The 16596-nt window shown below is 45.5% G+C and overlaps 1 protein-coding gene across 6 annotated transcripts in view; it reads left to right on the forward strand.

Annotated features, from left to right (window-relative positions):
• GAS7 (growth arrest specific 7) overlaps positions 1 to 16596 on the forward strand; it is a 111172-nt gene that overhangs the window by 62483 nt on the left and 32093 nt on the right. For 5 of the 6 annotated variants that reach the window (XM_082774678.1, XM_082774681.1, XM_082774679.1 and 2 more), the window contains exons 3-6: positions 1011 to 1082; positions 3143 to 3228; positions 7394 to 7447; positions 14488 to 14577. In XM_082774678.1, coding sequence (XP_082630804.1) covers positions 1011 to 1082; positions 3143 to 3228; positions 7394 to 7447; positions 14488 to 14577 — 302 coding nt within the window. The remainder of the gene's footprint in view (positions 1 to 1010; positions 1083 to 3142; positions 3229 to 7393; positions 7448 to 14487; positions 14578 to 16596) is intronic. The other variant, XM_082774680.1, reaches the window with a different exon arrangement.

A 16596-nucleotide genomic window follows, 5' to 3' on the forward strand; every position in this document is an offset into this window, starting at 1 on the left:
CAGGCTTTGGCAGGATTGGCTGTCGGTTGGATTCTGAGAATCACAGTTTGAAACGAAGTGGTCAATGCAGTTCTTTGACTTGATTACACTAACTTGCTTATTTTCTTAGTTAATTGATAGGCAGTAGTATTTATTTTTGTTTGATGCTAATATATATATTTATTTTCTAAAGGAATGTTGCTGTCTTGGGCTTTTGAGCTAGACTTTTAAAGAAGTTGCTGTTCTAACTCCACTATGCCATTTGCAACTTCTGTGAAATTTTGCAATTAAATACTCTATGCTTTGCATGTGGCCAAAGATAATTTTGCATTTGATGAGAAAATAGGCAGAATGGTTAAACTAGAGGAGAATAAGAAGAAAAAAGCAGCAGCAGCAGTCTTTTGAGTATTAAAAGTGGTGTGACATAGAACCAAGCAGAAAAAGAAAATTTTGCAAGGGAAATAGCTTTTTTGAGGGGAAAAAAGTGCTGTGGTCTGTGTTTACATCACTAAAACTATGTCTTTGAGTTGCATTCCATGCGAAGAACAGGTCGAAAGGCAATTCCACTGTTTGGTCTTTGTTCCCAGGATAAGAGGCATAGCTGTCTGTGCTGCAGTTGCTGTGGGTGGGCAGGTCTCCTTGTCTGCACGGGGCTGCAGACAGGGTCCTGGGCTTGATTTAACTACACTTGGAAATGCTTTCTGCATAGATTGTGATCTCTGCATGCAGCTGTATCTTGCTATCCTGCTGAGTGTGGCCCTGGCGTACACCTGCACTGGAAGAACTGGTGATGCTACTCTGAATCTATTTCCACTGATCCTAGCAGGCTGCCAAGTGAGTGGGGGCTGGAAAGCAAGGCAGGAAGATAAGGGAAGAGATGGCGAGTGCAGAAAGGTGCAAACACCTTACTCATGGGGTACCTGGATCAGAGAACACTGAGAGTCAGACCCATTTGTACATATCATAGACATGTAACTCTGCTGGGTGTACTAGGCCTCCATCATCCTTACATTGCTGTTTCCCTTCAACAGAAACAACCTGGGAGCGGCCAAGCAGCATGCCTGGGACTCCAAAGAGCCCTGTGACACAGAAGAATCTTGCAGGTACTGTTTGTTGCCATGCCTGACCACTGCCTTGGGTGAATCTCTTTCTCTACAAGTTAGCAAAGCAACTGAAAATGCTGTGATTGAATGGGATTTATATTTAATGTACACAATTGTGTGGCAGAGCAAATGTGGTGAGGCTTTCCCTTCTGATACATCTCACCTGCTGTTTCCTAACTGACGCATCTTCTGGCCTGTCTGAAGTGCCTGCTCAGACCTGAGGTGGCTCCTTCCTTGGAGCAATGAGACAGTTGGTGGCCCAGCAAGGCACTGGAGCTGCAGGCTTCAGGAGAGAAGGACTTACTGCCTTTTCCAGTCCTGCTTTCTGCAGGCTCTTGAGGGAACATGGGCACAAGGAAGTCTTGCAGCATGTGGTAGCTACATTTCTGTCAGCTGATAATAATGCAGTCCAAAGGAACGTTTTTTGCCAAAATTTTTCAAACTGATGCCTGTCTTTACTGTCTGAGCCAAGTGGGAAGCATGCTTTAAGGATGCACATCTTGTTGTAACCAAAGGATTTGTAACATAGCTGTGTATCTTCATTTAAGCCTACTATGAACGTTATTCTTTACTCACTATTTTCTAAAAGTAAAGCACCCTACACCTGTGTACATAAATCATAAACATCTTACAAAGCTTGCTTTCTTGAAATTAACAGTCCGTCTTCATTAAACCAGTGCTTTTACATAGACTAATTCTTCAAACACATCATTTTACCAGACTTGGCTATGGGAACTGTTTGAGTTTTGGTCCATTGATGGTGGTCCGTCCATCACTCGGTGGTTAAGAAATTGGCTGGATGGTCACACTCAAAAGAGTTGCGGCCAACAGCTCCATGTCCAAGTGGAGATCAATAACAAGTAGTGTTCCTCAGTGGTCAACGTTGGGACCGGCACTGTTTAACATTTTTGTGGGTGACATGGACAGTGGGATTGAGTGCACCCTCAGCAAGTTTGCCAATGACACCAAGCTGTGCAGTGCAGCTGACATGCTCTGGAGGGAAGGGATTCCATCCAGTGTGACCAGGACAGACTTGAGAGTTGGGCCTGTGCAAATCTCATGCAGTTCAGCAATGCCAAATGCAAGGTCCTGTACCTAGGCCAAGGCAATCTCAAGCACAAATACAGGCTGGGTGGAAAACGTATTAAGAGCAGCCCTGAGAAGGACTTGCAGATGTTGATTGACGAGAAGCTTGCCATGAGCTGGCAGTGTGTGCTTGCAACCCAGAAAGGCAACTGCATCCTGGGCTACATCAAAAGAAGCATGGCCAGCAGGGTAAGGAAGGTGATTTTCCCCTTCTACTCTACTAAGATCCCACGTGGAGCCCTGCATTCAGCTCTGGGACCCCTAGCACCAGAAGGACATGGAAGTATTAGGAGAGTCCAGAGGAAGGCCACAAAGATGATCAAGGGGCTGGAGAACCTCTCCTACAAAGACAGGCTGAGGGAGTTGGGGCTGTTCAGCCTGGAAAAGAAATGGCTCCAGGGAGACCCTATAGCTACTTTCCAATACCTAGAGGAAGCCTACAGGAAGGCTTTGGAGGGACTCTTTGTCAGGGAGTCAGGGAGTATAGTGAAAGGACAATAAATAATAACTTTAAACTAAAAGAGGGTAGGTTTACATTAGGAATAAGGAGGAAATTCTTTACTCTGAGGGTGGTGAGACACTGGAACAGATTGCCCAGAGAAGCTGCGGATGCCCCATCCCTGGAAATGCTCAAGGCCAGGCTGGATGGGGCTTTGAGTAATCTGGCCTGGTGGGAGGTGTTCCTGTCCACGGTAGGGGTTTGGAACTAGATGATCTTTAATGCCCCTTTCAGCCCAAACCAGTCTATGCTCCTATGACTTGGGGCCTCTTTTCCTTGACTCTTCCAACTCAGTTAACTCCTGTCATAACTGCTGATAAAAGCCTACTGCAAGATGCTGAGAGGAAAATGGGCCTGTGTGCTAATCTTCAGTAGAGTACATGCATTTATATTCAATTATATGATTAGTTTTTAAAATGTGTAGTTATGCATTTGCTACCTACAGCAAGCCTGCTCACTCTTCATGTTCTTACAGTGAATGGCTACCACATTTCTGGGACGCCAGTACACCAACTAGACTCTGGTCATAGGAGCCTCCGGAAAGCCAGTGGGGAACCCCAGGTAAGTTTTGGGGAAAAAATCCAAGCAGTGGTACAAAGTCATATGTGGGTGTCTGCTTAAGTAGTTTAGGAGTCTGTCAGAGTAGGATATTTAAAGGCATTTTCTTTAAAAAAATCTGTCATATTCATTACATCTAGAAAAGTCAGTCTTTATGTCTAACTGGCAAAACAATGCAAAATGCCAAAATACTTTGAATTTTTGTGCCCTATCACTCCTTTCTGAAAAATCCCTCAGGATTCTGAAAAATCCCTTCAGTCACTGTTAACGACCCTCCAAAATTTCCTGCCCTTCTAGCCTAAAATGTGGGCCTACCTCTAGATGTGCAGATCTGTCCATGTCTTTCTCATTGTATTTTCTTGCAGCTCGTGGTGGTTTTACCAGGGTGGGCAGCCAAGTTCCACCACAGCTGCTCTCTCACTCACCCTCCTCAAAGAGGAAGGGGAAGAAAATATGATGCAAAAGGGCTCAAGGGCTGAAATTAGGACAGGGAGATCGCCCAGTAATTATGATGGGCAAAACAGTCTCAGCATAGGGAGACAGTAAGATTTATTGCCTATTACTAACAAGCTAGAAAAGTGAGAAACAAAGGAAAGAAACTAAAAACGCCTTCCCCCAATCAGCCCTCTTCCACTTCCTCCCCCTGAGCGGCACAGGGGAACGGGGGAATGGGGGCTGTGGTGAGTCCATAGCGCTTTGTCTCTGCCGCTCCTTCTCGGTCACTCTGATCCCCTGTGCTGTGGGGTCCCTCCTGTGGGATGCAGTCCTTGCCGAACTGATCCAGCTTGGGCTTCCCACAGGCAGCAGCTCTTCCAGAACTGCTCCAGATATGGGTCCATACCACAGGGTCCAACCGTCAGGAGCAAACTGCTCCAACCTGGGTCCCCCACGGGCAGCAGCTTCTGCCAGGTCACCTGCTCCTGCGTGGTCTCCTCTCCATGGGCTACAGGTCCGGCCCGGAATCTGCTCTGGCAGGGGTCTTTCACAGGTGGCAGCCTCCATCGGTGCAGGGCCACCTGCTCTACCGTGGTCTCCTCCACGGGCTGCAGTGTGGAACCCTGCTCCACTGTGGTACTCTGTCGGCTGCAGGGGGACATCCTGCTTCACCACGGTCCTCACCACAGGCCGCAGGGGACTTCTGCTCCGGAGCCTGGAGCACCTCTCCCCCTCCTTCTACACTGGCCTTGGTGCCTGCAAGACTGTTCCTCACTCCTCTCACTCTCCCAGCTGCTGTGTGGTGCAGCATTTTTTTTTCCTTTCTTAAATATGCTCTCAGAGGCACAAACAACATCGCTTATTGGCTCGGCTCTGGTCAGCAGCAGGGCCTTTACCTAACATGGGGCAGCTTCTAGATTCTTCTCACAGAAGCCACCCTTATGGTCCCCTGCTACCAAAACCTTGACACGTAAACCTACTACATAGCTCCAGCCTTCCCTCCCAAAGACATTATTCACAAAGAATTTGTCTGAAATGTTTTTCTCAGTTACTTCATCCATTTCTGTGTGTCCTTTCACAGGCCCTTCTCTGCGACTTATATAGCCCGTGCCAACACCCATCTCACCTCAGGCTAGTGTTCAAGATACTGACTCAACAGCCACTCTCCTCTGCCTGTTTGTCTCATCTTTTACTAAATATCCTTGCACTTTTGATTGCACCACCTCTTGTCTCCAGGAGAGTATTCCCTGCATTTCATCATATGCCACAGGGCCCTCTTCCAGCTCCAGCACTGAAACTTCATTCTCTGCCAAAACTGCAACGGTTGAATAGGTACTAGGTAGCACTTTTGTACTTCCCTGCCTGCTGGCTCTTTTCCCCTGGTTGTATAGGACCTGAGTTCTCTTTTTCATTTCTCTGTTAACTGCTAGGTTCTCCTGTAGTGCAACTATTTAAATACTGACAGTGGAATGCACGTTTTGTGTGCAGTTACCATGCTGAACTGGATTGCCTGTTGCTCTTAGTGTCCCTCTGTTTTCTTGATCTAAATTTTGTGTTGTCTGCTCAGTGTCCCCCTTTGCCTTCACCCTATTTCTTGTCCATGGCCTTTACTGTTGCCCCATAACATCAGGGGTGCTCTTTCAGCTGAGCCAGTATTTCTGGTTTTACCTTCCCAGTGAATTCATGACATCTCCTGTGATACAATCCGTCATTTCAGGTTCCCTGTTCTTTCACATTCATTACAAACATTTCACATTTAATTTTTACACTGCTTCTTCTCTGAGGAATTTACACAGACTAGAGGCAGAGCACATGGACACCTAACCTAGCTCAATGGTTTTGACACCTACCTCAAAACCATTTTAAAAGCTGACATAGTGCATTACTGTACAACCCTGTCCACACGCCTGCTGTGTCTCCCTCAGAGAATCCAAATAAATTTGCAAGGTGTGACTTCTCTTTTAAAAAAGCAATATTAATCCTTGTGCAACAAATCTAATTTCTCAAGATACCTGCTATACATGTATCTTGGTGCACAGGTCAGATTAACTGACTTCCCCCAAACCTTATTTCTAACATTTGCCTCTTTTAGGGTGCTGAGTCTCACTCAAGTTCACCTGTTTGCCTAAAGTCATCGTTTTGCTCAGAGATACACATTTGAGATACACATGGAGTCTATTTTCATGCACTGCCTTGCTTAGCTGACTCAACCATTACACTGACAAAAATCCTTTTCATTCTTTCTTTCATTCACTTTGGCAGCCTCCATGATACTTTATTTACATTGTTCTTACATTACCAGCTTTCCCAAACTGAAGTCCTCACCTCATTCGTGCTTTGAACTCTGAACTAGTTTTGCATCTGTAACTAGCTGCTGGTTGCATTAATACTAAGAGAAGCTTATGTCCACACCCATGTGGGAGCTTGCTGTTCCTGGGAGCTGTGGATGCTTTTGCAGAAGAGTCCTCAGTAAAGAAAACATCTGACCATATTGTTGGTTGAAAGAAGGTGTTTTTCTAGTGCTGCTCTCTAGGCCTTCAGACTCTTCTACAGATTGGCCTGTTCCTCTCCTACCTCTGTCTTGGGCCATCCCAAGCTGCTCTGCCTTGACTGCCTCCTTGCCTGTTCTTGGCACAGGCTTTCTGCTGGAGAGCAGCTTCCAGACATTCTCCAGGATGCTTAGACCTGGGCATCAGCCATCATGCAAGCAAATGCTGGCAAGATCCCTTGGGCAAGCTCAGCCACATTTCTTGGAAACAGCTCAAGGGGGAAAAAGCCACAACTGAGAACAAAACAGAACTGTACTGTGCTGGGCACAGGGCCAGGCCTCACTTACAGCTTCCTAGAGAGCAGCTAAAAACTAAATGCTGCTGGTTCAGGTTGTCACAACCAGCACAAATGGAGCAGCAGAACTGCCTGGCTGGTGTGTTGCAGGCCAGCAGCAGGCCAGTGTGAAACCTCACATGTTCAGCCCTGGTCACTTCACTGTTGACGTGACTTTAGCTGGACATTGAATTTCAAGTTGTAGCTCAAAGGAAATGCTATGTTCAGGGGCTCCAGCAGAGCCCTGGCCCAGGCTAGCTCAGATACATTCCCCCCTACCCCACCAAGAGTATCCCCAGTGGTCCCCATAGTCTTCATAGCGGGTGGCAATCCCCAGAACACAGGAGCAAGGGGAGGGAGCCAGAGCAGTGTGGGGGCCACAGCACACGACCACGACGGTGGCGGCAGCTCACGTGTGCTCGCACGCAGTGGAAGCGATTCCTGCCGCCTCCGAGCAGACAGGCCGGCTGTGACACACGCTCTCCTGCTGTCACGCCCAGGCGGCGGGGCTGCGCGCACGGCCGGGGCAGGCGTGCACCGCGCTGGGCGCGCCCGCGTTACGGCCGCAGCGCCGACTCTGTCCCCGGCCGCTCCCTACAGAGCGGCGCGGCGGAGGCGAGAGGCGGAGCGCCGGAACGGTGTCTCCCCGAGGGCTTGGGCGAGAGGCGGCGGGGCCGGCGGCCCGCCTCGGTGGCTGGCAGCGGGCTCCGCCGCCCGGCCCGGCCTGGCCCGGCCCACCATCGGCCGCGGCGAAGGGGCGCGGCCCTGCCGGACGGCAGAGCCGCCTCCAGCTCCTGTGCCGTGCCGTGCCGTGCCATGGAGGCGGCCTAGCGCCCACCCCGCACGGCTCGCGCCCGCCATGCTAGGCTCCGAGAGCGCCCTTGACGATGCGCCCCACTTTTCTCCACAGACCCCGGGGTCCCCGGCGGCGCCGCGGAGGCAGAGCAAGGAAAGCAGCCTGACGGTGAGTGCCGCCGCGCCGATGTGGGCTACCGGCCCCCTGGGGTGGCTGCGAGTCACCTTCCTGAGCGCTCGGAGGCGAACAGGGCCGAGGGGTCTGCGGCGCCACCCCCTCGGGGTGAAGGGGGGGCGGGTCGCTGGCTGCCGTCTCGTCAGCCACAGCCAGAGCGCTTGGGGCTGATCCCGGGGACCGATCTCGGGGCAGCGCGGCAGGAACGCCTCGAGGGCACCTGCGCCTGGCGCCGTGCTCGGCTTTGCTTTTCCAGCCCACGGGTGCTAGGCGCTCCGGGGTAGTGGCCGTAGGGCGAGCGCAGCTGGTAGCGGAGGCGAAGAGCCAGGCTGCCGGAGGTGCCCGGTGGAAGGACGGGTGGTGTTGCAGGGAGGAAGTGAGGAAGTTCCGGATGGACTGCAGGAGCGGATTTTTCACCACGAGTACTTTTGCAGTGTTTAAATACTAAGTCGGTGCCATGAGAAGCTTGGGATTTCCACCAAAAGGGTGGAACTCCATCTAGAATGATCCTTGTGGGTCCCTTCCAATTCAGGAAGTTCTGTTCAGTTCTGCTCATCCTTGGAGATTTTCAGAGTGCAAATTCCTGTGTGATTTTTGCCTTCAATTCTAGTGATTCTGGGGTGACCAGAAAGTAAGAAAATAACTGAAAAAGGGAACAGGCATTCTCTAAGGATTCTGGCTGTTAATCAGGTGTCCTGAGAAAATTTACTATGCTTTTAACTGTTCTTCTGCACTCCCCGAAATAGCCTGAATAGTTGAAGAAGCACTGAAAGGATAGAAAAATGCAGGAGATGGGTCATTGCCCTGCTAGAAAACAATTTTTGGCGTTTCAAAGACATCGAAGGTATTTTTTTGTGCCAGTGCAACTGAAGATTTCTGATACAGCCTAAGATTTTAGGTATCAGCATGAAGTTATTGTTACATTACTTTTCATAATAATAATTAAATATAGTTGGTTCAGTTAAGATGTTCTCACTATCGGGTTTATAAATCTTAATATATTTTGTATGAATGATTACCTCATCTGGAACAAAGTGTGAAATTCTGGACTCCTCAGTACATGACAGATGTTTAAAAACAGGAAGGATATCAAAAGAAACTAATGGAAGTGGCTGGAAGTACAATGGTTTATTTAAAAGGAAATAATAAAGATAAATAATAAAGTAATTGAGTTGCTCCAAGAAAGGAGAGGGAATAAGCATGCTTGTAGTTGTGAGCATTGCCAAGGTATAAAATACAAGACAACAAAAGGAATGTTATAATTTTAATGTTTAATTTTATATATTATGGTTAGCTGTTACTACAGGAAGGAGGCTGTTGTCTGCATTGTTACATACAGCTTGTTGATTTGTCCCTCGGTGAATATGATTCCCTGGGTTTCTGGTGACAGGAGCAAGGGTTTGGAAGGAGCATGCTTAGGTTTCCCCTTCTAAGTGCAGCGCAGGTCAGTCATTGCCACATAGCAACATTTTTCAGGAAAAAAACAGATACACTGTTGAGGATTCTTTTTATCAAAATCAGTTGTTAAACATAAGAAGATGTACTGTTAATTACAGTATTGAGAGTGGTATGTCATGAAGTGAATATAGATCTGTTGGTTTGGGCAGATTGGCAAATGTCCTGGGGAATCTGCTCATTTGCTGTAGGGTGTCCAGGTGGCTGTGATTGGGAATGTGTGTGAGCCACCTAATGTATTCTTAGCCTCTTCCCTGTCAGGGTGAGAGGGGTAGGAGCAAACCACAAGCTGAATATCTTGGCTAGAGGGTTTGGACGAGACTTTTGGGTGGGTTGCACTGTAATGCAAGAGCAACATAAAAGCAAGAGTGCCTGTGTTTCTGAAGTACTTGCTGCTTACAGGGTAAAGACTTAGGCTTTTCACTGTCATGTTTGTTGGCCTGTGTGCCATCTGGTAGCGTCTACAAAGCAATGAAGTGTTGTGTGTTATGTAAGGATCCCTGTGTGTGCCTTTCTCCAACAGAAGTCCAAAGCTTTTGAGTATAATGAATCAAAGAGGCCAAAACCAATCTAATTTTAACAGCTGTTTACTCTAAGCCATTGCCTGCATCAAGGAAGCACTGTTAAAAACAGCATTCTCATATGGACTGTAAAGCAATGTAAATTACCTCCCCCCTCCATGGAGGTTATGTTTGTTCTCCACTGCTCCAGCTAACTTTGGGATACTCTTGTTAGCAGAGTTTCAAGGCATGTCCTTGACTTGTTGAATGTTTTTTTCTTGGTCTGTAGCAGTGCTCAGGCAGAACCTCTTCCTGCAAAGAGGAGTTTGATCGTTAACTTTGGAGTTCTCAATCTAGCAAACTCCACCTAAACACAAATCCTGTCATAGGTAAATTGCAAACATCAGGTAATGACACTTGCTCAGCAACTGTAGCCTCGCAGAGGAGTGGGACTTAGCTTCTGACTTCTTAGAAGTGCAAGTGCCTTCTCTACAGAGTGCAGTTTGGGAGTGTGACTTACTCTTGCTTCTGGAAATCCTGAAGACAGTTGTGGTCTGGAGTATTTCAACAAGATGAAGGATATGGTGATTTTGGGAAACAAATATTACCAACACTAAGAGTCTGTTTTCTCTGGAAAGGAAGCCCCTGATGGGTTGTATCATAGACTGTTATGAAACTGACATTTGCACAAATTGTTGATGCTCACTTAGAAAGCAGAAGTGCAGGTCTGTGGTTTGCATTGATTTTGCAGTGACTTTCAAAGTTCAGTCATTAGTTTTAGCCTGGATGGTTTGCTGTCTGCCTTCTGAAGAGATAATCCTTTGGACAAGAATTACCTGTGAAAGCTGAGGTTCATGTAGCGGAGGTGAGGGAGAGTTAAATGGAAAAGGTAGAATGGGATACCATGTCCTGGGAGAATAGAGTTGTGTTTCATTTGAAGAAACTTTCTGAATGTAACTGATGACACAGTGATTTAGCATTAGGCAAAAGACCATCAATGGGACTGAGCTGGTAAACGAGTGTTTTTTTCATCTATCTTTTCTTTTAGAAACAAGGAAAGGAATATTTCAGAGAAAGGTTTGAGAGGGGAATGAAATGGGATGAGAGCTCATGGCCTTGTCCTGCTCAACGCCTGCCCAGTCATCCCTGTCCTGCTGAGATACATTGTGAAGTTTTAGAAATGTTTGGAAATTTAAGTCCAAGACTTCTTGTTTAAGTCTAGGAAAATCTGGCGATGAAAGGAAAGAAAGAGTCATAAGATTTCCTAGACAATTGCGTATTGTTTTAGTAATATTTCTAGATTTTTGAAAATTGTCATGCTTCCTCAGGGACTCTGTAGGAAACTGTAAGTTAACTTTACTGCACAAATAATCTTTTTTCTTTGCTTTTTTTTTTTTTTTTTTTTTTTTTTTTTTTAGGATATCAAAAGCTTCTGTATTGTACTTCTTAAATTCTGACACCAGTTTCCTTTTGGATGTGGTACTAAACGTAACTGATGTTTTCCAGCCAATTCAGCATCATTTCGATATAGTTAAGCATAAACTTCTGAGCAGTGAAGAATGTTTAATTTATTAAGAAAACTTTGAATCGGAGAATGCTTTTTGAGAAAGACACTAATTTAACCCTACTTTCATCACCTGCTGATCTGTACTCACTATTTCTCTTCCTGCCGTGTACATGGAAGTAGTGCGGTGCATTCAGTCCATCTCAGTGGGACACCTTCACCTCTCCGAGTGTGGGAATTTCTGGTGATTTTATTTATTTATTCACATATCACTGATGTAACAGTCTTAGTAAATAGCTTCCAAATTACACAGGTTTAATTTTTGTCAGGCATGTGACATTTTTAGCAGGAAATACGCATTTCCATTGCAGTTTCCTTTCTCAACTAGTGTTGTATATGCTTCTTGCCATCTGTCGCATCTGTGTCTTGATGTGCAGAGAGGGGTGATGCCCAGTCATCTGGTGAAGGATGCAAAATAAAATTAGGAGGTGCATTCCACACTGCTCCTTTTCATCTGTTGTGACAATGTTGTGCCTTAGAAATCTGCCTTGAAAGCATTATTGTCTTGATGGCAAGCATTGGTCCTTTGCCAGTTGAAATAAATGATCTTGGTCCACACAAAACTTCACTCAGTAGCGTATTTCCATGGGGGACATTCCTTGACATTCTCTGCAACTCCACCAGTAAGAGGATAGTCTGGGAGATTGAAACCGGAATAGCTTCTTTCAACATTGCAGTATTGATGCTCATGACTGGAGATGTGAATTGTTGCCAGTGTCTCTAAAACCTCCAGACAATCTTTTCACCTCTTTTGCTTTCTCCTCCTGCCTATTTTTAACTTGAGGCACAACCTAAGTAACTGTAGCATGGCAACTGCTCTTAGGAGGTGGTACCTTGTCCTGGAGACCCACGAGGAGTGTTGTGTAAGCACATGCTGTAGCTGTGTGCAGGGCAGTGTTTCATGCACACTGTGTTTGTCACCAAAGTTTTATTCAGTGAGTGTGAGATGCAGTATCAAAGCCAGAGAGTGTTTAAACCTGTGCCTCCCATCCCATTCCTCAACATGGTTACATATAACATTTTTGTTGCTAGCAATATTTTACATTCTCTATCTTTGCTACTGGATGACCTACTGTTTTTCATACTTACACCAAGCAGTTCATCTCTGTAACAGAGAGCAGTTGTGTGTAGGTTTTGAGGTCATTTTATGTTTTAAGGCAAAATACATCATTTTATTTGAGAAATGGTCAGCAGGGAGGTATGCTAAGGTACAAGAGCAGCTTGTGATTAGCGATGTCATGGAACTTGGCAATCTGTGAAGTCAAGCAGAGACTTACTGTTGTCTGCAAAGTATTTTGTCATTGTGTATCTTTTTGGTACTGATCCAGGTTGGTGCTTGTTAGACACTGTCTGGAACTAGTGATTTGCTTAGGGTCTTTGGCTGTTATTTTTAAGACCTTTGTACTGATCTGTCTGAACTTCCTGATGGGGTGAGCGTTGCTGACCTCTCCTTGCAGGGTGTTGAACTAGCATATGCTGGCAGCCCCTTGCACCTGAACTTTACAGTGCCCAAGATCTTCTCAGCAAACCTCTGCTTGGGCTGGCCACACACAGAGGAGAGTTGTAGGCTCCTCTCTGTGGCTGGGCTTTTTCCAGGGGACAGTGGACTCTGCTTGCAGGCTTTTAGAACTGGTCCCTGAATGGAGAAGGGAAGGTAACTCAACCTACCTAACCAAAAAAAACAGGACAAGATAGGCTTGCAGTGCTGTCTTGAGATGACTGAACTGACAAGGAACAGGAAAATGTTAGCTGAGGCAGAAGGTTTATTCAGTAAAACATTCCTCAGAGGTAGGCTTAGTGCTGGAGGCTATGTGGTGACAAAGATAGTCATGCAGGTGCCTTTCACTGCACAATTTGCTCTGAACTGAGCCAGAGTTTTATGATCTGTGAAGCTTTGGATGACGGAGTGTGAAAGCTTTGGATGACGGAGTGTGAAAGAACTGAGTGTTTTCACCTGCTCCTATTGTCCAGGGTAGATGGATGTTGTGGAACATGTGGCCTGGGTCCTGAGCCTGCTTTGAAACAAGAATTAGTATGCTCTGTAAAGAATGAGTGACCCTTCTGAAGAAGGAGGTTGGAGAAAGATGCTGGATTGTGTACAGGACAGCCACTGAAACTTTGGTGGAGGCAAACAGTGGCAGAGTCAATGTGGATTTGCAGGAACAGTTTTGTATCAGCTAAAGGCATTGCTGCATTGATATGGTATGGTGGATTTATACAGAGTCAGCTCTTCATAACAGGGTGCTGTGTCCTTTTTGATCCCCTTTTAATAGTCCAAAGGCAGATTCAAGACCTATAAGCATTAGGTTTAGGTCTGCCTGCCCAAAATCCTTTCTTGGTTTTCCCTTGAATATTAAGTAATTCCCCTTCCATCCCCCCAAAAAAACAAACAAACAAACAAAACACACACACACACACAAAAAAAAAAACACAACACCCACAGCAAACAACAGACAGTTACATTTGTGATACTTTTCCATCCCTAATTTTGGTTAATTCTTTGATTAATATGCAAGTATCCTTAGTGTCCAGTGAACCTGATGGTACAGTAAGAGGGCCCAGCAGGAGTTTTACAGGAGCATTATGTACTGACAATGAGACCTGACTCTTGCTGGTGCTTCACTTGAAAAGGGCTTAGTTGCATCCAGAGTTTTCTGCAGCGTGTTCTGCCCTACCTGTCACATTCTTCACTTACACTGTGCTTTTATCAGGCTACATTTTCTGCTGTGATAACTTAATGAGCACTTTTACATTTTTGTGCCTTTGTTTAATGTCTGCATGATGGGTTCTGTCCCAAAAATTGCTGTGTGCTTCTGTGCACTGAAGCTTAACTGATTTAAAAGTTTCTATTCCTTTCTCCAGGAGCACCACTTTTATCTGTAAAGGTTTCTGATACAGATTGGAGGGCTATGTGATGAAAAAACAACACCTTTTTTGTAATCCCATAGGAAACTAACATAACCAAAATTGCTGATGAGATTCCACCAGGGAGGTGGTGGAGTCACTGTCCGTGGGGGTGGTTAAGGGATGGTTGGACATGGTACTCAGGGATGTGATTTTGTGGCTGATATTGGTGGTAGGGAAATGGTTGGATCAGATCATCTTGGAGGTTTTTACTAACCTTAATAATTTCATGATTCTATGCTATGCCAGTAGCAGTGCCTTCAGTACTCTTCATTGTTTCTTTTGTTCAGAGCATGTTCAGGGTGTATCAGGTATTTTTCCACAGCTTTGTAAGAGATCTAGGAGAACTTTGTGTATGGCACTTCTGAATCAGGAAGGTTTTCCTCTTATGAAACAAGTAGTTTGTCCTTTGAGCCAACGCTACTGCTTGCTCACAGGAGCTTTCTGGGAATACTTAGCTGCTGTTTCCATGCAACAACCAATTTTTCTTCACTGACATGTTCAGTGTAGTTTTTTTGATTGGTGTGCATGTATATAATCTTTCATTTGCATATTTTTCATCAGCTAAATTTTATTACCTTCTAACTCTCTTCTGCTTTCCTTTCTTACAGATAAACTGTGTGACTTTTCCGCACCCTGATGTAATGCCAGAGCAGCAGTTGCTGAAACCTTCCGAGTGGAGCTACTGTGATTATTTCTGGGTAAGTGGGCAGCCAGCTACATGCCATTTTGTCATTCTTGAGCTTCAGAAAAAGTGGAACAAATAGCTTGATTTGTGGTACAACGTGAAGGAGAATTTGGGCTGAACTGCAGCGTGCTAGGGCAGTGCAAAGGAGATTGAAGAAGCCAGTGAAGATCACATAGAAGCCATCTAACCAGACTCAGCCATGTGGACAGTTATTTGAAGAGTGTCCAGAAAGGCAGCATGGGCTGTCAGGAGATAGTTTTGGTCAGGAAATGGGTAGTATGTACGACAAACCTACACATCTCAAAATACCTCAGCCAAAATTGCTGCGCAGCAGGGGGGGGTATGACAGACAGGGAATATTATTTCATTGTTTTCAGAGCACAACAGCTATGAATGCACATGGAGGCTAGAGGTATCCCATTTACAAATTTTATGCAAAATTTTGAAGCTCCCTCTAACAGGATGTTGTGGAGGCAGATGATAAATTATTTTTTTAAAGGATGAGATGTGTTGGGTTTATGTGCCAAGGTTTTGGTAGTGGGGGGGGACTGCAGGGCTGGCCTCTGTGAGAAGAGAGTAGAAGCTGCCCCCATGTTAGGTAAGAGCCAGTTCATGAACTTTTGTATGAATTTTGCATGTGTTTTCAGTTGTCAGTTACTGTAGTGTTTCCATTGTTTAAAAAAATCAGTTTCAATTTTAAAACAGTGTAGTTACAACTGCAGCAACATTCCCCTTGTAAGTGCTCAGTGTTGTGTGAGGCATGCACAGCAGATTATGACTAACGGCAATAACTTGCCAAAATACACTAACATGCTTTACAAATGGTCACGTAACCAAATCATTAAGTGCTTCTTCAGTTTCTTCCAGTCTTCTGATCCCAATAAGCAACAAAATTAGAAATGGCTTATAGGCTTATTTTTTGTGTGTCTTTCAGAAGACACCACCCTGCTTGGTTCTTTCCATTTAAGTTTGATAACTGCATCTTTGCTTTGTTTAGTTCAAATCCTGCCCTCAGTGGAACTTGAGTGAAAGTTGTCTTTCTTCTTTATCCTCCCACAGATCTGCTCCCAAGTCTTTCTTTTCAATCAGCCTTGTGATTCATGATCTGGCCATGACTGCCTTCCTTCAGTCTACTCCACTCTTCCAGTCTCAGGCTTGTAACACCCTGTTGCCCAGTGCCTGTTGTTGTGGCCATACATCCTAAAGTCTCACACTTTGATTAATGCGGCTTTTTTCTTGGTGCAAATATACAGTGCCCAAATGTATTGGAGCAAAAAATGTAGTCCTCGCAGAAGTGTTCTAGGGGTCTGTTAGAAGAGGGTGGAAATGAAATTCTGAAATATGGAAAAACAGAGATAGGAGACAGTTAGTCCTTGCAGCAGTGCTGAAGTTGGTGGAGCAAGGAATTAAAAGGGCCATGTATGGGAAAAAAAAAAAAACGGTGAAAGATGGGATGGACTGTGGTAAGCTATTGAACAAGTTAATGTTTTGCCTTGCTTTACAGCAAACCTGTGCAGACTCAGTGTTGTTTTTTTGTGTTTTGAGTGCAAATTGGCATAGAATTTTACAGTCTATTATAGGTAACTTAAGACTGCATTACCCCTGAATTGGGCAGCAGAATCCTCCCCTTTTCCGTGTCAGTTCCCTTGTACTGGCTTCAGAACCCATTTTTAATTTGCAGGATGTTGAGTTGTCAGGGCTTATACTTGCCAGAGCCAGCCCAGGAGAGTTAACAGGTATGAAAGGCCATGGGCAGAAGGGAAGGCACTGTGCTTCGGCCACAACAGCTTTAAAAACATTTTTTTTTTAAGGGGAAATAAGAGGAGAGGGAAGGGGAAAGTATCGGAATATTCCTCTGAGAGGGACTGGGGTGTTCAGATGAGAATTTTTGTCACAGAAGGTCCTCTCTGCAAAAGGCTCTTCAGACACCACTGCTGCGTGCTCATACTCCTCAGAGAGAAATCACACTGCTACTGGGAACTGTGTGTCTGTGCTTTTGATCCCCTTATCTTTTGTTTGAACTTCCTTTTTC

Source organism: Aythya marila, assembly GCF_965140915.1.
Source record: "Aythya marila genome assembly, chromosome: 18".
Taxonomy (NCBI): domain Eukaryota; kingdom Metazoa; phylum Chordata; class Aves; order Anseriformes; family Anatidae; genus Aythya; species Aythya marila.